General features: G+C 42.2%; 3 protein-coding genes across 3 annotated transcripts; 2 read left to right on the top strand and 1 right to left on the bottom strand.

The window, feature by feature from the left end:
* The first annotated feature begins 1,107 nt into the window (after positions 1-1,107).
* On the top strand, positions 1,108-7,435 carry pgm3 (phosphoglucomutase 3). Its single transcript, XM_041958768.1, has 13 exons — positions 1,108-1,167; positions 3,071-3,279; positions 3,552-3,736; positions 3,929-3,996; positions 4,092-4,225; positions 4,366-4,561; positions 4,817-4,974; positions 5,058-5,141; positions 5,220-5,318; positions 5,440-5,559; positions 5,673-5,795; positions 6,611-6,784; positions 6,871-7,435. Coding segments are annotated over exons 1-13 (1,641 nt in total). The 5' UTR covers positions 1,108-1,166; the 3' UTR covers positions 6,961-7,435.
* Positions 7,436-7,832: 397 nt separating this feature from the next.
* Positions 7,833-11,029, bottom strand: ngs (notochord granular surface). The gene is made up of 11 exons (XM_041959234.1): positions 10,851-11,029; positions 10,404-10,569; positions 10,097-10,246; positions 9,855-9,974; positions 9,628-9,723; positions 9,133-9,267; positions 8,876-8,986; positions 8,693-8,803; positions 8,430-8,554; positions 8,034-8,327; positions 7,833-7,926 (listed from the first exon to the last, which is right to left on the bottom strand). Exons 1-11 carry the CDS (start codon positions 11,027-11,029, stop codon positions 7,833-7,835), a joined length of 1,581 nt encoding a protein of 526 aa, XP_041815168.1.
* A 603-nt stretch (positions 11,030-11,632) lies between these two features.
* On the top strand, positions 11,633-19,796 carry ccnc (cyclin C). Its single transcript, XM_041958347.1, has 12 exons — positions 11,633-11,766; positions 12,090-12,196; positions 12,410-12,494; positions 13,220-13,289; positions 13,669-13,720; positions 13,827-13,882; positions 15,075-15,110; positions 15,208-15,299; positions 15,421-15,488; positions 15,594-15,673; positions 16,562-16,680; positions 17,143-19,796. The coding sequence occupies exons 1-12, from the start codon at positions 11,735-11,737 to the stop codon at positions 17,195-17,197; spliced, it is 852 nt and encodes a 283-aa protein (XP_041814281.1). The 5' UTR covers positions 11,633-11,734; the 3' UTR covers positions 17,198-19,796.
* The last annotated feature ends 927 nt before the right edge of the window (positions 19,797-20,723 follow it).

Below are 20,723 nucleotides of genomic sequence, written 5' to 3'. Positions count from 1 at the left end.
CCCCGCAGCAATTATTACAAAAAATGAAAATAAAAAAAAAACAGGCCAATGAAAAATGCGGTGCTCTGTTTGTCTAGAAAAAAATGTTTGAAAATGATGTAAATCAACACTCCATACGTCGCTCAAATGTTGGAGGGGGCATCAGGTTTGGCTGTCTCTCCTCCCACGCCTGTGCATCAAGATAAAGCTTTCAGAATAAGCAAAGAGCACGCAGTGTCCCTGCTGTCAGATTGCGGTGTTTCTCTCCTCTCGGATCTGTCCGTTTCGGCTTACAAACGCCGCTTCAGATGCTGTGGTCCTCCCCTCCGATCGACGGAAAATGCGCACCGCTCCCCGGTGGTGTCGCCAACACTGCGCAGCGCAAGATGCTCGGGAGGAGGAAACGGCGGAAGGTAATTTCCTTTCCTCCTTCCCCTTGTCGTTTGTTTATTTATTTAGCCTATCTTTATGTCCATCTAGACTCTCCTCCCCCAGCGGGTGCTCGGACGGGGGTTGGGTGACACACGTCGCATCCCACGTCTCTTAAAGGGGAGTCGACGGTCACTGTGCAGGAACTCCAATCGCCACGCGCCAAAGGGTTAATGCGCGAGCGTGACTGTGGCTTATGTGCTGCTGCATGTAGGATGCATCACACATGCTTGCACGCACAGCAGTGTGAAGGTGAATCATTTTCTGGTAGATAAGCAGACCCAACTATGCCACGATATGGTTCCAATTTCTGTTTATTCGGTTAGGTAGCCAAAATACTGTTAGGACAAGCAAACAGAGCAGTTTTAAACGTGCAGGCTGCAGACTCCATATTTGTGCTTTATGGGCCTAAAGTAATCTTTTCTTGAAGGCATTTTTGCCTGTGAAGGGCCTAACCAGAGATCCCCTTAAAACAGCACCGTTTTATTTTTGCAAGAACATGAAAACAACCCATAGAATAGAATATAGAAATAGAAATAGACCATAGAAAACTAATAGTATATGTTAATTTTGCTTGTTTGTGTCCCTACATCACAGGATTACTGTATAAGGGGAGAAATTCATCCATGGAGAGCAGTTGGTCACATGACGTACACGGAACTGCAACCACGTGATCAATGAGAAGGCGGGGAGGGACGGGAGAAGCAGGAAGCGTTTCATTGCCGACACGTCACTTCTCATCACCCACGAAGCAAAACAGTAAGTGAATGAAAAACGTCTTTGCACCTATTTCAATTACAACCTAATTTTTAGGGAACCCTTTAAAAAAAGTGGTAGTCTAGCCGGAGGGGCGTGGTTTTTCGGGGGCGTAGCGGTGCGCGCTTCGGGGAGCTCCGCGATCGTCTTAGCAAGTGATCTGAGTGCGCGTTTTCCCACGACGGAGATAGAGTTACGTTAGTTTTGTACAAATAATGGAGGCTACTGCTTTTACTATCCTGCCATGCTAACACTACAGTGTCAGAACATGTGCACCATGTCCAGATTCTAACTAAGCTGAGGACACGTCCTGCAAAGGGTTAGCAAGTCTTCTTCCTTCAGCAGTTGGACTGTTCAGTGACAGTGACAGTACACAGTTGTAGGATTTGATGGTATTTTGGTCTAGGCCGTGCAACATATTGATCGGCTGATCGTTATGTTGATGTAGTGTGTGCGTGTGTGTGTGTGCGCGCGCGCGTGCGTATGTGTGTGTGTGCGTGCTAGAGTAAGTGTGCCAGGAAATGCCCTCCTTATGCCCATGTGTGCATACGTGTGTGATGGGGCGGTATATGGTGTATTTATGGCCTCCCTATATGGGACAATACAGTTTACCTTGGACCTTGGATAGCATGTGCTCCATATCATGTGTCGGGAAACTACTTGGTGAAATTCACTAACTATCTAACGTTAGTTAACTGTTAACAATCTAACTTTATCCAAGGAGGGTGGCCTCGAGGGGGGCTGTGCTTGAGCACTGATTCAGCCCTCCATGACTAATCATGACTTCACAGACAAGCTAACTTTGTGTTAGCCGGTTTCCTTTATGAACAAGCCTCAGGTGCAGTGTGCTTGGTAGTGTTCCTCCCATGGAGCCATAAAGAATGAAGCAGCCCCAGTCTATTGATGACATTAAGGAAGTTAACCCTGAATTTCAATGTCTTTGAACCCCATTAAGTTGCACATATTGTCCAGTATGATGTTATGATGGTCAGTTTGAGAGTTTATCAGCAGTCGGGTAAAAGCCATTTGGAAATCTGCAGAGTAGTCCAGTTGCGGCTACAGCCCTGTATGGTGCCAGAACGTGTCTCATTAGTATGCAGATAAGGTATGTAAATCACGCTTTCTTTGTCTGTTCTCTCAAACCTGTCATCGCCATGCCAAAACAGTGACAAAAAAGGTAAAACTGATTCATTGTCATTGAAAAACACATTAAAATACAAACAATATGAAAATAAAATAAAATAACTTTTAATGTATTGTTTAATTTTTCTGTGGAACTCTTTTCATTGCCAATACAACGTTTTCAATGCCGGTGTTTCCTTTGTCAGTTCAGATTTTGTTTTCAATGCCAAATATTATGTTCAGTGCTAAAATTTAAACTGTTCTAGTCCCATATACAGGGAGCAAGTGTAGCTCTGTAGGTCAATGATCACACAAAAACAAGTCATCTCTGTTTTAAGTTACAGTTAGGCATGAGGCCTCCTGTAAGTTTCGATTATACTGAGTCTATCTCTTCCGTAGGCGGCAAACTGCTGCAGACTTTGCCCTCCTCTTGTCCTTTGTTATCTAAAAGCTTGGTCTAGGTATTGTTTTCAGTTGTCATTTTATCCTGAAAAAGACTTTGTGCATTTTGTGGTAATTAATGTGTATGATTAAAAAAGCTTGATAGATTTCTCTGAATATTTTCTTTATAAAACAATTCCAATTTGCTCAGCCTCAACCAGCTACAACATTAAAATGCTTCTGACACATGTATGCAGTAATGATCATATAATGTACAAATAAACCTCTTATATGTCAATATAACTGTCGTAGGGGCCTTTCTGCTACATAACAAGTGCTTTTTTTGCACTTGTTATTGCACCTCTGACTGGTCGGTTTGTTCTGTCTGTATGATGTGTTTCAGTGATGGCCCAGTTTCAGGAAGTATCAAAGCAGTCCAGTCTGCACCCGAAGCCTGCAGGGTTGGTTTTGCAGTATGGCACCGCTGGCTTCAGGACCAACGCCAAACAACTGGACCACATCATGTTCAGGATGGGACTGCTGGCCACTCTCCGCTCCAAAAAGACCAAAAACACCATCGGAGCCATGGTCACTGCATCGCACAACCCGGAGGTGAGAAGTGGACGTGTCCTTGCGTCTTGCCATAGATCTATGGTTTAGTTTGTGTTCTGTGTGGATATGTGAGATTATTGGTTTCATTTTGCCATTTGCAGTGAATCTTTCCAGTCCTAATCTTATTTATTTGCAAGAATAATGTTATTTTCTTTTCATATTGTTTTCTTATGTGATCCTGCCAGTTTCAGCAACCTTAGAAATACATCATAATCGTAATCCTCCCCTTTCAACTTCTTCCTGCCTCCCTCTTTATATCTGCACTTGTGTAGGAGGACAACGGGGTGAAGCTGATTGACCCATTGGGGGAGATGGTGACACCGACATGGGAGGGCTACGCCACTCAGCTGGCCAACGCTGAGCAGGAAGACTTGCTCGCTGCTCTGCAGGACGTTATAGAGAAGGAGACCATAAACATGAGTCAGGAGGCTAATGTGTTTGTGGGAAAAGACACCAGGTATTTGATCTGAAGTAATGTCCTGCTTCAGTTTCTTAGATACACCTGCAGCCCTCCAGGTAACAGTGCAGAAAAGTAAACGTATGTACACTTTTAACAGACTTTTTATGCCTGCCAGTATTAGTAATTCTAACTGACAGCAGCTCCAAACAGCTATAAACACTAAAAAAGGTGTGTGTCCTCTAACCATAGGAGCAGCAGTGTCCGCCTTTCACAGGCAGTAATGGATGGAGTATCTGCACTTGGTGGTCACAGCAAAGGTAAAGTTAATTCATCTCTTATACTCTCATATTAAATTAATTTGCTTAGTTTTGTTCATTTCCGTATTTTGTTTTGTTCTCACCTTGCTCATCAGACTATGGTTTGGTGACCACCCCACAGCTCCACTACATTGTCTGCTGTCAGAACACACAGGGTAAATATGGAGAAGCCACAGTGGAAGGATATTATGAGAAACTCTGCCAAGCCTTCATCCAGCTCACAAAGAGTGTAAGTAAACAGGGTGTGCTGTGAGTTCTTGTGACTTTATTTAAGCCCTGTTCACTTGGGTGTGTTTGTGTATTTCCAAAATATCATTCCTTCGAGAAATCACTCCTTTCTCCTGCCCTTTGTCTTTTTCTCTCTGTTAGGCATCCAATTGTACAGATGACCAGAAGCACCTCTCTGTGGATGGTGCTAATGGTATTGGGGCTCTAAAGGTGCGAGAGTTGGAGAGTCACCTGAACAAGGAGCTGCATATATCGCTGTTTAACGACGGCAGCAACGGAAAGCTCAACCACCAGTGCGGGGCTGACTTCGTCAAAGTGCAGCAAAATCCTCCATCAGGTGCAACTGTGCTTTCTGCCTACTCGCTAAGTATAGTAGTGTAAAGAGAGTGACAACAGAACACTAGATGTGTTGTTTTTGCACTTTATTTCACATGGACTCATAGATGTAATGTTTGACCACAAGATGGAGACTCTTAATCAGCAAACTGCCAAAGTAATAACTAAAGAGAAACCACAAGACAACCCGAACATTGCAAAGACAGATGCTGTTTTTCATTTACAACTTCTTCTGTCTCCTCTTGTCTCTGTGAAGGCGTTCAGATTAGCCCAGGGGAGCGTTGCTGCTCCTTTGACGGCGACGCTGACCGAATAGTTTACTACTACACCGACTCTGAAGGGCGGTTTCACCTGCTGGATGGAGACAAAATCGCTACCCTCATCAGCACCTTCCTGAAAGAGCTGCTCCAACAGGTCCGTGCACCCTCAAATACAAACATGAAACAGTCACGTGATCACAAACTCTTAGTGAACAGTTTATGTGCCTGTTCACACAGGCTGGTCTAGACTTGAAGATAGCAGTGGTGCAAACAGCCTACGCTAACGGAAGCTCAACGCACTATCTGGAAAACACTATGAAGGTGAGAAAACACAAGTGCATTTCTTTTATTCCTTATTTTACATTAATTAATTTGTGCTCACGTTTTCATATAATTTAGGTAATAGTGAGGTGCACTAAAACTGGAGTGAAGCACCTTCATCACGCAGCGCAGGAGTTTGATATTGGTGTGTACTTCGAGGCCAATGGTCACGGGACTGTGAGTAGATCACACTTAAGCAGGACACCTAAAACAGTGTTGCAGTCTATCTGGTGTCATTAGTGCATTGATAATAAAAGTCCTAACACTGTGTCTCATAACATGTTTGTGTTGTGGTCAGGTGTTGTTCAGTAAGGCGGCTGAGGAGAAGATCCAGCAGGTAGCAGAGAACCCCGACACCGACGACAAGAGGAAGAGAGTGGCTGTCCTGCTGCAGAACACTATTAACGTCATCAACCAGGTGGACACACACACATTGACACACTGACACACACTTGGCCATGAAAGCAAAAGGGCAAACGCATGATTATTGCTCCCACTTGCAGTTCTGATGTGCTGCTTTGTGTCTTTTAGACTGTAGGAGATGCCATTTCTGACATGCTGCTGATTGAAGCCATATTAGCCATCAAGGGTATGACTATCCAGCAGTGGGATGCCATCTACAGCGACCTGCCAAACAGGCAGCTCAAAGTCAAGGTGCTCATTCATTTATGTTTTATAATTTACAATATTCCTCATAGTTCATCCTGGAGGGAAATAGGTTTTTTTTTTGCCACTCTTAAGGATTTTTGAAAGTCCTTGAATTTAAGGGAAAGTGTGTAGTTTTAAAATGTAATAGACAATAATATCAGAATTACATTTTTTGGTGTTGTAAAAAATATTAATCAGTATTACTGCATCAACGCCTTCCATCCCGAAGAGCTGCTTCTGATGCAGGGCTGTACCGAATGTCACTTTTTCGCCATTGAAAGCTCCTATTGAGTTTTTCAGATGAGGGTTTGAATGTCTGTCATTATTTTTTATGACATCATCGCCCTAAAAATAAATACATTAAAAAAAACCCTTGAACTAAATTCTCAATTAGAATAAAGTCATTGATCGGAACAAGTTAGTATTTTTTTATTAAATTGACTTTCAGTTTCATGGAAGCATTGGAAATTGGATCACATGAGCTGAAAACAATCCTTATGATTCCCTGACTTGATAAGTTCATGAGCAAGAAATTAGGCCTGTAATGCATATATTACCCAAACACAACATATTACGAGCTCTATTACACCAGCATCTTTCACTCACCAACTTTTATCATCAGAAGTCAGTTTGATACACCCGTGACTGCAGTATCCCTACACCTGGTAATTTTCTGTGTCTTGCTCAACACATTTAAAGACTTAAAGAGAGTTTTTTGTTACTTCAAGCTTCTCTCTTTTGCTGTTTCTGGACTTCCATCAGAGCCACTTCCACATGAATATAACGTGCATAAGCAGTTACTGTATTTGTGCTTCCTGCAGGTGTCGGACCGCAGGGTGATAGACACGACAGATGCAGAGAGACGGGCAGTGAGCCCAGCGGGCCTGCAGGAGGCCATTGACAGTTTAGTGAAGAAGTACAGACAGGCCCGCTCCTTCGTGAGACCCTCCGGCACAGAGGACGTGGTGAGAGTTTACGCCGAGGCCGAGACACAGGTGAGAGCTTCTTTTGGTCCTTTATGGGGCACTTTTCTGTTTGCTTTTATTTCCTGATACATGCAGGCGTTTTGTTTGTGTTTTAGGAGAGCGCTGATGAGCTGGCACATGAAGTCAGCCTTGCAGTTTACCGTCTCGCTGGAGGAGTCGGGGGTGAACCAAAACCATTGCACTAGAAACGCACACAGCGTTGACCAATCAGCTCATGCTTTTTGAATGCAATCTAATGATAATTTTCTGAAGTAGCAATCTTTTCGTTGAGGTGCCAAATTATTTTGTACTGGAAGCTGCACTCGGCACTTCACTCAAGATTTCTATGTCTTTGTGTTTGTCTGTGTAGAGATTAGGGAAATACTGGAGATTTTATACTACTTTTATTACTACTCTTGGCTTGTTATTGGTTTCTATTTAATACGAATACGCTACTTTACTGTATATATGCCATAATTAAAACATCAGTTTTCACGGATGAGTTTCAATTAAATTTTGTTTTTCATGTAACTTCCTCCTAAATGGATTTGAACCATTACTGCGTGTAATATCTTTGCTTATGGAGACAGTGAAATCACAAGTTCACACAAGGGGAGATGTGGCAATTGTATTTCCCTTTAATGCCAGTTGTAGCTTTTGTTTAAATAATAAATGCTAAAGAAAAAAGAGAAAGCACCTGTGTATGTGTGTGTATCTTTCAGTGTTCCAGCACACACTGATGACTCTGATTTAAATGAAAACCACATCTATGATTGCTTGCAGTTTATTTAGTTGCTTTGAAACACATGTTCCCGACACACAGGAGGATTAAAAGAGCAGGAAGGCAGAGGGAGTTAGGAGCAGGCAGAGCAGAGTCTGCATGAAGGATGAACAGAAACACTTAACATATTCTGTTTGAGTACAGGTTAGAATTTCTCTTAGTGTTTTCTCTTAAATTCAGTATTGAACTCTAGGATTTTCAAAGCATTGAAAACACCTGAATAACATTACATGAAATGTTGACATACAGTATATAGTTAGCAGCGTCGCCCAGTGAGATTTCCTCTTGATAAATTGTCTATTCTTCTTCTGTATCATCCGCTGCTCCAGAAATGGTGATGGTGCGCTCCTGTGTGTCGCTCTCATAAGTGTCCTCATCTGTCTTAACTGTTCTGGGTGAAAGAAGAGGCAACAGGTGGAGAAATAAAATTAAGAAATGCCACTTTAGCAGTTGATTATCTCATTCAGACTGAGAACTCCGACAAACGTCGCCCTCTACCTGATGAGGACAGTCTTTCTCTCAGACATCTCAGTTGCCTGCTCCTCTAAATTTGTCTGTGTGTCTGATGAGACCACCTCCACTCGGGCTTGGCCAGCACTCAAAGCTTTCTCAGCCCCACTACCGGTCGAGTCACCGGGGGCTCCATCTAGCTTTGAAATCGCTGCGGGAGCTGAGTTATTGGAGGCTGAGGCCGCACGCATGCCGACACTGGAAGTGAGATGCAGGCCTCCGGTTAGGGACAGGTTTCGGACCAAGGTGCTGAGATGGCTGTCTTCTCCCTCGATCAGCTTCCTGTGACAAATAACCAGAGGCGAGTGAAGTTATATGTATGTAAAACGAGTTTACATAAATGGCATGGTACACGCTTCCAACCAGAGGTTATGCTTTGTTCACCTGTAGGCGGTGATCTCAATCTCCAGAGCCATCTTTACATTTAGCAGGTCCTGGTATTCACGCAGCAGCAGGGCGATCTTCTCCTTGGTGACCTTCAGATCCAGCTTAATCGCCTCTATACGCTCCTGTTGCAGAATACAACAGAATAGATTTATCTTTAGGCGTTTTGGGCCAGCAGATGCCTGCAAAATGTCATATGCATCCTTCTGTGTGAACATCCTGAGATAATATAGATGGATGCAATGGTACACCACGTCAGTTACCTGTAAGTCCTCCTCCTCCTTCTTGTGTTTTTCCACTGCATCCCGAATCTGAGCCTCCAAATACTCGTTCCGTGTCTTGAGGGCATCCAGTTCCCGTTTCTTGCTGAGAATCTACACACACACACACACACAGCTAAGAAGTGTTAGTAGTAACCATGAACAAGACTAGAGAGTCATACTCACATTCCTCTTGTAGCCAGTGATTTCCTCTCTCACACTGCGAACAGTTTGAACATGTTTGGTGGAGGCGTTGTTCAGGTCCTGAAACTTTGACCCGTACCACGTGTCCATTTCCTGGAGACAAACATTAAAAGTGTTTCAATAGATTATCACTGCTTCATATAGCCTTAAAATTGTATTTTTTGCTTGCTGTTTTTTACCTAAACAATAATAATATTGTGTTAATAACATGAGTATGTGGCCTCATTATTGCACCCTACCTGTAGGTTTTTGGCAGCAATGCTGTCGTACTGAGACTGAATCTGTCTGAGAGCAGTGGAGAGGTCTGGGAGGCCAAAGGTCAGGTACACTTTGGAGGTTGCTGAGTGAATCTGCTGCACCAGCTCCTCGATTTCCTGTCGGTGCATCATGAAGTGAAAAGAATATCAATACATGCTGCACTACAATACTGCATGGTCTGTATCTCTAATAAAACTCAGAAATATGAGAGGTGATTGCAGAAATGCATGGACACAGCTGCACCAGAAGCTCTCCCCTTTAGTTTCCTATGAGCCTTCACACCAAGGTGATAATTGTAATGGTGACAGTCTTGCTCACTCCATCACCAATGTCTTAATTTTAAGTGTAACCTGTCATAGCAATAATGACCAGCCCATTAAACCACGAATGATAAAATGAAAGGCATGCCAACCACCAGCCACTGACTCATTCAGTGTAAGCAGAATGCTGCAGCTGGACAGCCAAACATGCATTACCTCCTTGTGAACTCTCTGTAGGAAGGCCAGCTCAACCTCCAGATGCTCCAGGTGTTTCTCCAGCACAATCCGTGCTGAGGTTGCTTTGTCCACATCCTGAAATATTGAACAACATAAGGTTTGAATGGTTTGGTGAAATAAAAGCCATTTCTGCTCATAAGCCTTGTATTCACTTGGAGGAACTTACTACATTTGAAGCTGTGAAAAGACTTTCCATTGTTTCTTACCGGACGGAGAGCCTCAATGTCATGCTCGGTCTTTTTCCGGGCATCCACAGCTTCGTCATATTTGGCCTTCAGCATGTCCAACTGGCCCAACATCGCCTCCTTGGCTGCCAAAGACATATCCTGTATGTGAGGTGACAAGGAGCACAAGCGTTGCCACATTTTGAACCACACCTGGCTTCTATGGTAGTCACAACAAACCAAGATCTAGATACGTAGTGGTCGTGAGACATGGCTTCACTCACCCTCTTGACTCTCATGTGCTCAGCATCCCTGTTGAGGTCCTTCAGCTGAGACTCGTACAGCTGCCTGAGGCCTGATGGTCTGACATGGCGGCTCTTCAGGGCCTCAATCTCAACCTCCAGCAGCTTGTTTTTTGACTCCAGGTTTCGCACCTATAAAAGGTTACAAGCATTGCCAAAGGGTTCAGGGTGGAAAAACACACAAAAAAGTCAGATTGCAAAGTTCAGAAGTGATGCTGATTTAAGAAGTCAATCATGAACAAGTGTGTGTGTGTGTGTGTGTCTGCGTGTGTGTGGCTGGTCCACTTGCCTTTTCAATATACGCGGCCAGGCGGTCGTTGAGGGCTGCCATCTCCTGTCTCTCATTGGTTCGAGTCATCATAAAGGTCTGGTTCTCTGCTGCAGCCGCGTCCAGGTCCAGTTTTGGCCCAAGGCCCATGGACATACCAAAGCACAGCGCTCCCACAGTCCCACTGCTGTAGATGGGATCAGAGAACAGTGCAGTAGATTAATCATTTGGATTTTATGGTTGTTTTTTCTTTATTTTGAACAGGGTTTTTAGAACTCTTAGGTACTTCACATTCATATAACCGTTCATTTGCTTCTGAACAGTCTCTGATTTAAAACAACTTCAGTGCCTGGAATGACTTAGGATCATAAATCTTGTGCTTCACAATTAAAAAAGTAATTTTGCTGCACACTTAAAAAAACATCTAATACAAGTGAATTGGAGTCAGCATTGTGACAGGTGACTCACCTGCTCATGGCTCTGCGCCCCATCGTCCCACCGGTCCGCGTGAAGCTGGCCGACCGGTGGCGGGTCTCCCTGCGGATGGGAGAGGGACTGGACACCCGGAGCTGGCGGGCAGGAGGGGCTGCAAAGGTGCCCTCGAAATGCCGGCGGTATGAAGATATCCTCTCCGGGCTGCAGCTCATGTTGACGCTTCTGTAACTTCTGCAACTTCCACCGGACACTCGGGACTGGTCACTCACACCTTTTAGTCTGTGGCGGGGTCTTTATATCCGCAGCCCTTCCCTAAACACTACAGAGGAATGTTGAACCTTCCCAACCCAAGGGTGCATGTCCCTACAAACATCTATCAACGTTACGTCACCTAAATTATAGTTGGTTGAAATAATCTTATTTCTTTAATAATGAAATTCGTTGTTGATTTACCTGCATGGGCAAATTTAATTTAACCTAATGTGTGTATCTACATTAACATGCTGCTGTGCATTTATTCATAATGTCGCGTTAGGTGTTTTGCTCATATGGTGTCTTTAATTTCGTTGCACATCCATCACTGTCAATCCACACACCCACCCACTCATCCATTCACCCCTGCGTCCACTCCATCTAGCATTTTCATGTCTTTCCATTTTAAATGATGACAACACGTATTTCAAAACGTACTAAGACATCGGCCATACATTCTGAAATAAAAAAACAACAACCTTTAATTTGAAATTTTAAAGGCAAAAAACAAAACCCGGAACCCTCCTACTGAGTCCTCCTATTCCGGAAGACTTTTAATGTTACCCCAGTGTCTGTTTAGCTAATTAGTTTGCCTTTGCTACACACTTCTTTGTAGGAAAGTGATATCTTTTTAAAGAGTGCCTCTCTACCTCAGTTGCTGTGATATGGCGGGAAACTTCTGGCAAAGTTCTCATTAGTAAGTTTTATCAAAATGTTGACGTGTTACGTCTTAATTTTGTAAATTAGCGTCTGTGTTGTGAGGCCTAGCTGTGTCGCACGGCAAAGCTAATAGTTTCCCCCTACTGCTAAGATATAAAATAGCTATTTAAATAAAGACAGAAAGAAAACCTATAAAAGATAAAGACTGTTGTAAAGTCTACCATTAGACTAGCCTCCTGTTAGATTTTTAAGGCTTTGCCGCAGCAATATAGATGGCTAACACAGCCGTGTTACCCGCTAGCATGGTTGATTACAGTTGTGAGTGTATTGAAGTAATGTGTTTTATTTGGCTCGTCAAAGTCTGCAGTGGGTTCTGGACAAGCAGGACTTGATGAAAGAGCGCCAGAAAGATCTGAAGTTTCTTTCCGAAGAGGAGTACTGGAAGCTGCAGATTTTCTTCGCCAATGGTATTTTTTCATTTGTGTAATAAAGTTTGATAGCCTGAGACCTGCACTCATTTGCAGTACCTGTTGACTTACGTTAAATAACACAGCAGAATGTGTTTTCTACTTCCTACACGAGTATTGCAGGCGACATTTTTTTCTAATTCTGTGTATTTATCTAGATAATGAAGTCAGGGTATTTATCTTTGTGCTATTTTGTGTTTAATTCTCTTTCAGTGATCCAAGCTTTAGGGGAACACCTGAAGCTGAGGCAGCAGGTCATTGCTACCGCAACTGTCTACTTCAAACGCTTCTATGCCAGGTAAGACAGACATATCAGCATAATACTATACAGTATAATAAAATACAGTTCATATGGGACTTTGCTTGTAGTAATGTGGTTGCACTACAAATGATGTTCTGCTGTCTGTTTGGTCATTATATCCATATTACTTATATTTCTTTCTCTAAAACCATGTCACGCACTTCTAGTTTAGATTACAAAATCATATTAATACCCTATTATCATTGTCCAAAATATATTACATTATTGATTTTAGCTGGGCAGTCAGTGATGTTATTTTGTTTGAGCTTGTCAATATAACATAGCTCAAGTTAAAACCTTACGCTAGTGCACACCTTTCCATCCTCCCTTTATGTACCTTGCTTTACCTCACACACAGTATTGTAGCTCTGAGCTATGGTGGCTGAGCTCAGTGCACACTGCAACTTAAAAATACATGCAACAAGACAAAACATAAGCAAATTAAGAAAACAGCTTTACCACTCTCAGAAATGTATTGCAAGTAGCGCAAGTGGCTTGTGATTTTTGAAGTTACTGATTTTTGAAGTCACTGGACAGTGGTGATGAAAAATGAGACAAAATTAAAGTTCTTTTGGTTTATTTTAACACAGTAATCGCATGACATGTTTGGTAGAGTTGAGTGTGTTGTCAAATTGATGACGTTTTTTTTAATTTGCTTGTGTTGGGTTGAGCTGTCTCTTTTGTGTGTGCCTAATTAAATATCTATCTCTTCTTGTTTGCAGGTATTCCCTGAAAAGTATAGATCCAGTGCTCATGGCTCCTACCTGTGTTTTCCTGGCTTCTAAAGTTGAGGTATGAAAGTTTCTGTGGTGCCAGTAAGACGAGAACTTCACACCAGCACATTTTCACCATCTCAGCCCGTGGTTACTGATGATGATCATTTCCATTTCTTTTACATCTTTGGGGAAGGCTGTTTTTATTCGAACAGTTACATATAGACAAAGCAACATGACCTCCATGTATGATCATATGACCAGAACATATTTCATAATACTGACTGAAAACCAATAATGAAAGGAAGAGACTGTTAGTAGGGTTGGTTATGTGGATTTCACAAAAGCAACACTGACTCCCCTGCTCCTCATCCAAGTCCCTCCAGTAGGTCCATCCTGGTCTGTTGTATCTCAGCTGTGTCTGTCTGATTTGAGCTCAAACATTTATGTCCTCGCAGGAATTTGGAGTTGTGTCCAATACCAGGCTGATCTCTGCAGCTACATCTGTGTGTAAGTCACCACATTGAGTAACACGTTTCCTGAATTTCAAAGTAGTCTCATATTGTTTACTTCTGCAGTGGAGATGGTGCAGTCATATTTTGTTTTTGTCCAACAGTGAAAACAAGATTTTCCTATGCCTTTCCAAAGGAGTTTCCTTACAGAATGAATCATGTAAGTAAATTGTCTATGTAACAATTATAATGTACTAATGTAATACATTTTCGACTTTTAAATGGTGCTTTTCGGAGTGGCTTGGATTAGGTACAGCATCAAAACTAGCATTAGAAATAACATTCAATAGTAAATGTGGCACCATGATGAAAAGTAATTTTGTAAGTCATAACCCTGCCAGCAGTCAAATAACACAAGTACCTAATTAGCATGTTTAAATGTGTTTTTAAGGGATGCACATGACACTAACAAAGTTTTAGTAAGAGTCAGACATTAAAGGTGGGTTTGAGGTCGTATTGTGACCCATGCTAAAAGAGAGTAAAACAGAGTTAGAAATAATTCACCACTTTAACCCACTCAAACAACCACATGCAGGTGGATCAGCTATGCTATGAATCAACCACATAATTGTTTTTCTGCTTCCTCTGCAAAGTTATTTATGCACTGCCGTGCTACATTACAGCATAGCAAGAACCCCTTACACTGTATCACAGTGTTGCCATGTCAGTGTCTACCAATACGCGAGATTCCACAACTAACGTTCACAATCCTCCGATAAAAGTCTTGTTGCTGTGTGAGATGGCTTCGACCGCGGCTGCCCGCATGCAACTGCAGACGCATTTGTTCCGCTTTTCTCACCGTGGTGTCAAGTGGCGTGCACCGCCAGTATTTTATTTATCCAGCATCCCCACCGAGTTGCCAGGGCGTCACCAGGGCTGTTCTGACACCCTGCCTGTCCAGAATGTCGTGTAAACTATTATTTATAGTGAGCCACCAGAGTGATAAAAGGAGGGAGAGGCTCCACAGCAGACAATGAGATAGCAAGGTGCTGCAACTCCTAAACATAATTTTTCACGTCCAGTCTGCAGATGCGGTAACGGTGACAGCGACAATCGTGGAGCAATATAAGATATGATAGCCATACTCCCCAGCAAACATTTGTGCTCACTGAGGGAGTTTAAGATCTGAAGTGCCGCTTCATGACAGGTTGTCAGATAAAGATCCAGTATAACTACCCGAGGGGATGTTGAACTTGATTTTAAAGCTCAGTTTTCAGCCTGTCATTGGCTGTATTTCATTATTTTGTTCGGTCCAATGAAGTTGTCATCTGGTTTTTCTTTTAAACATTTAAACTGGGTTTAGCTGAACTGGTCTGATATGTTTAATAGAATTTAAATTTGTGTCTTTGCAGATATTAGAATGTGAGTTCTACCTTCTGGAGTTGATGGTGAGTGGAGAGATCTTTGCATCATTGCGACTGTACTGTAGGTTGTGTTTTGCTTGATTTGACCAATTACTTATTGTTTGTATAATGTATTTTTCAGGACTGCTGCCTGATAGTGTACCACCCCTACAGACCACTGTTGCAGTATGTGCAGGATATGGGACAGGAGGACATGCTGCTGCCCCTGGCCTGGTATGAGAGTGTCTGTGTACATTTATCTGGAAATGATCTGGTGATGTGAGAAATCATTAAATTCAACACATACTACATTTTGCTGTGGGTGGTAGGCTGACTCAGTGTCTTTGTGTCCCAGGCGAATAGTGAATGACACTTACAGGACAGACCTGTGTCTGCTTTACCCTCCCTTCATGATTGCCTTGGGTAAGATTTGTCCCCGTGCATTTCTCATTGCAGCTGTTTAATGTAGTTACTGACGTAAGATGAGATTCACCAGATGTAACATGATCGGTTGTTTTCCTCCCACAGCCTGTCTGCATGTGGCCTGTGTGGTGCAGCAGAAAGATGCCAGGCAGTGGTTTGCAGAGCTGTCAGTTGACATGGACAAAGTAAGAACGGCCTTATTCTCAAAAATCATTTTTAAATCTTTTTGTTGAGGATTGAGGAACAAAATAAGGTTGAGGCACATCTACACATATCCTTGACACACACGATGTCACATTTTTTCAAACACCCAGAATCTCTTCAAGAGAAAATAGCAAACAGGTGCTGGCCTTCACAGAGCAGCGCAGTGTTAATCATCTCCTAGTTCTCTGGTCGATGTCTTCACACCATAAAGTGCTTCTCATCTTCATGGGTTGTCTGCCTTCAAGTGGCATGAGTTTGAGCTTACTGGTATCCCACAAGTCACCACAGCTGTTGTGAAAGCAGATGATGAATGCAGCTGGTCTGCGTTTTAGAAAAATATTAGTTCAAAAATAGATGTTTATGTCATCTCACACAGAGTCAGGCAGACACAGACTGATCATATACTGTGTAATATATCCGCTTCATTCATAACTATTTTAAACATGATTGTGACTTTAATCCACTGTTGAATAGAGGAATTATTCTGGAGGTGACACTGATCACTGCATCTTCAGCAATGTGCTGTGGGAGCAATGACATGTTAACCAGTGTTTGTAGTCCATCTGAAGGGGATTGGCAGGCACAATTATGGCATTATTATATAGGCTCACTGTGAAGAACATGTCCACTTATGACTTGTTGTTTTGGTGCAAAGAAACATGTACAATATATTTTTAAAAAATCAGTCAAAGAATAGACATGTTTTTGTGTCATGTAAGGAAAGCAGCTTGGTCCCTCTGAGCTGAGGACTGGAACTACAGTAGCTCTTTGATAATCATGTGTAATATATACAGGAGGACAACCCGTTGTACTTTTAGACTATTTTGTGTTGAGCAGTTAAATTCTGGTTTTGTGCGTTTTCTGTCAAGATCCTGGAGATTATCCGTGTCATTCTGAAGCTCTACGACCAGTGGAAAAACTTTGATGACAGAAAGGAGATAGCTGCCGTGCTAAACAAGATGCCGAAGCCCAAACCACCTCCTAACAGGTAAACCTCGCTTTCGTTCTGTATGTAAACCCTTTTGCCATGTACAGTACATATAGATTTAATTTCATACATTCTGTCTTTTTCTTGTAAAATATACAGTAAATGAAATACAGGAAATTGTCTGAACCAAACAGCTTTAAGCTGCATTTAGGGGTGTCACAGTGAATAAAAACCATCATTCAGTCAGGAAACGACTTGAGTGGATTTTAACCCGAATGTGATGGATCTGGAAAATGTTCAATTCCCCGAGGCCTGAGTTAATCACATGAGAAAGAAATGAGGAAATAGCTAAATATTGTGTTCTGCTCTGCCCTTTTGGGAGCTTCATGTGTTGTATTTACTTTTCAGTCAGTTTTTAAGACATGAATAAATGAAGTCTCTTTCAGCACTTTCTAACTCCACACCTTGTGATGTATCTCAGTGTAGTTATTTCCTCCATCTGTCTCTCTGTGTTGTCTGCAGTGAGGGTGACCAGAGCTCCAATGGCAACCAAAGCAACTCCTACAGCCAGTCTTAGTGCAGCGTCTGTATTTCCACGGGGATCCATAATGTTGATGCTCGACCTTTGTGGTGTCAGTTGGGATAAAACAAACAAAAAAAACAAACAAAAAAAAACCACATTTCAGCCGACCGAGATGTCCCTTCATCTTTGAATGACACCCCCAAAAAACTCACGAGAGCTACGTCTTCACTTTCCTCCTCTCTGATCATTGTGGGTTAATGGATTGAGCGAGCGGCCGCTGAAATGCTTGCAGTGATGAGCTGAACGGCGACGACGCCTGGTGAGGCTCTCCACTCCGCTGAAGACTTGAAATGAACTAAAACTGAGGAACATTTGGGGTGGTTTGGGAAAACTGATGGGAGAACACATGTGGCAGTTTAGTCGAAACCTGTTTTAATGTCATTGTGATGATCCTGACATCCTTGAACAGCCCAGAGGAGCGAGTCCTTTCCTGTGGAGCTCCGCGGGATTCGAGAAAACTTGATCGCAAGCTGTGTGTGTGTGAGTGAGTCTGTGTGTGTGTGTGACTGGCCAGCCTGGGTGGGTTTTCATTCCTCAGGGACTATAGTAGTCTTCTCTGTAAAACGATTTGATCCTGTGCTGTTAGAGAGTGAATCTGATTGGATATCACCCTGTGCAACTGTGATGTGATTGGATGCCCTGTGAGGTCTGTGCTGGTTGATCGTGACCCTTGGCAGGAAAAAATCCCAAGAGAGGCTTCTCTTTATGGTAGAAATGAACTCTTTGAGTACAATTTACTGTTTTGAATCATGACACCTCCACCTCCTCCTCCCATTCCCTCTTTGTTGTAAATAAACTTATATGGTGGCGTGCAAAAGTTTGCGCACCCCTCCTCAAAATTTCTGTTACTGTATATAGCTCACCAATGAAAGGATGACCTGATTTCCAAAAGGCATGAAGTTAAAGATGACACATTTTTAAAAACAGTTTAAGTTAGACTACTTTTTATTTTCGTCTTGTACAGTTTCACAATAAGTAAAAAGGAAAAGGGCCTGAAGCAAATGCTTGGGCACCGTGCATGGTCAGGACTTATTAACACCCTTTTGGCAAGTAGCAGCTTGTTAAGACTTTTTGTAGCCAACTAAGAGTCTTTCGGTTCTTGTTTCGGAGGTTTTCATCTCTTCTTCCTGCAAAAAGGCTTCCAGTTCTGAGAGATTCTTGGGCTGTCTTGCATACTCTTGAAATCTACCCACACATTCAGCTCATGCCTCTTGAGGTGATCCATTGTGGATTTTGTGGTGTCTTTAGGATCATTGTCCTGTTGTAGAAGCCGCCCTCTTTCAATCGTTAGCGTTTTTACCGACGCTGTGATGTTTGCCTCCAGAATCTGCATCTTTGCTCATTGTGGCCAAAAAAAGTAATATTTTAGCTTCGTCTGTCCACAGGAATTGTTTCTGAATTGCATCAAACTTGTTTTTTGACACTGAATTTTGTGGCGAGGATGCAGAGAAGGTTTTTTCTTCTTGAAGGTGTTTCACAGTCAGCTGGGAGCTTTGATTTTTCCTTTGTGGTGATCCTATTCATCTGGCCTTTTGTAGCGATGGCTGTGACGACTGAGAAACAAATGACTAATCTTGTTTAAAATGTTAAAGAGGGATGTTTCATCTTTAGCTTTGTGCCTTTTGGAGATCAGTTCATCTTCTACTCACTTAACTGTTCACAAGAACAGAAATTTTGACCAGCGGTGCCCACACTTCTGCATGTCACTGTAATTCTGTTCTTTTATTTTATCTTTAATGTTTTTGCTTAATTAAATGGAAAACTTGAACAGGTTTCAATTCATAGTTGTGCTTCAGATGAAAGTGCCCGTTTTTTTTCACTGTCATGATTCTGTTTGCCTGCTGCAAAGCTTCTTCTTTATTCTTTTTTTCATTTATTCTGCTATACTGTACAATATTTTCTGTAAAGTTATTTTTTTGTAAAACTTTTTTGTTCAAGGAAAGGCTTTTTTGAGTAAACAAATTGCAATAATTTTAGATTCGTCTGCAAAGTTTTGGTTGTACATTCTTCTTTTTCATCGTCTGCCATCTATTTAATCGCTGAATTGTGGCAATATATGTATGTGTGCGTATACCTGTCGATGTCTCTATTTCTTTGTGATGTAATACAGTGGGAGCTGTGTGTGGCTGTACTCAAAACAAGGTGCTTGAAAGCCTTACAAAATAAAAGCTGCTGGTTACAGAGAAACCCCTTCATTAAAGCACATTGTCCTGCTCGGGCTGACTATGAAATGTATTTTAGGGGTGGTTTTCATTGCGTTGCTTGGATGCATCTTCCTCAGTCGCTTCCTGCACGCCTCAGTTTTCACTTGGAAATTGTGTTAAAAGCCACGTAAACATCACTCATGATAAATGAAAGAGACGGAGAAGCCTCTGAGGGTGGATGCAGCCTTGTTCTGCTTTGCCGTCTGGCATTTTCCTCCCCTTCAGCAGGCTCCATCTGTTACATGACAGCTCACGTGAATGGGCGTGAAAATAAAGGGCTTCACCCCACTAAATATTCCTGCAAGTTCTCCTAACATTTCCGTAATTGCATTACTTGAAAGCCTTTGTTTATCATTTTGGAATATCTTTTATGGTCAAATAAAAATGTACTGTGTGAAAAACAAAGTGGTGCATTGCTGTTGTGTTCATATGGACTTGGGGGAATCTTCCAGCATGTTACAAAAGTCATGTTCAGTCCTTTTACCTAACGTCAATGTCACTTAAGTACAATGACTGTGGTAGGACCCCTAGTGGCAGATCACAAAGAATACTTGAGATATTATGTACCAGCTTTGACATAAAAAGGTCTATAGCTGTAGAAACAGAGAGCTTTGAGTGAAAGAAGACACGGTGCACAAAATAAATTCGACATTTTTCTCCAGCTTGTGGTTAAGAAAGTCTAAATTGAGACACTGAATGGTATCAGAGGATGTATTTACCTCTGGTTGCCTGTAGGAGTTTGTATCATGGGGTACAGTCAGTCCTCGTGACATCACTTGAGTTTGTCATCAGCATAAAAACGACTGCAAGCTGCAGCCTTTCTCCTTCAAAATAAAACCCCATATTTTTAATTCAAGGGGGAGGAAAAGGTAAAGTAGCAAAGTTCTCAGATTAAGAGGGAGATGGGTCAGTTTATCTGCTTCAGTTTCAGGGTCCTGCTATTCTTCATGCTGGCTCACTACCATGACTTACTGGGACACTTGAATGCGCTTTTCCTACTATGACGAGTAAAAAAATGTCTGCTGTGCGAAAAGTCCATTTCTTTAAAGATGTCATGTTTTAATGGAGATAATCCTTGATGATAAACGTCATGTGGGTGAAGAAATTTAAGGCAAAAATAATTTTTGCAACACTCATAACCTAATATAGTTAGGCCTGAAAAGCTGTTCTTCATTCTTTATTCTCCATATGTTGTTTTATGCCTTTCCCTTTGCTCCCAAAAATCTGTTCTCCTCCACTTTGATACATGCTCTTGTTATTATTAGTAGTCATAGTAGATGATAGTAACTCTATAGGCCTAAAACTAGTAGGCTATG

Source organism: Chelmon rostratus, chromosome 18, assembly GCF_017976325.1.
Source record: "Chelmon rostratus isolate fCheRos1 chromosome 18, fCheRos1.pri, whole genome shotgun sequence".
NCBI classification, from domain to species: Eukaryota; Metazoa; Chordata; class Actinopteri; order Chaetodontiformes; family Chaetodontidae; genus Chelmon; species Chelmon rostratus.
The sequence above is the reverse complement of the archived record's forward strand: the minus strand, read 5'-3'. Positions and strand labels throughout refer to the sequence as shown.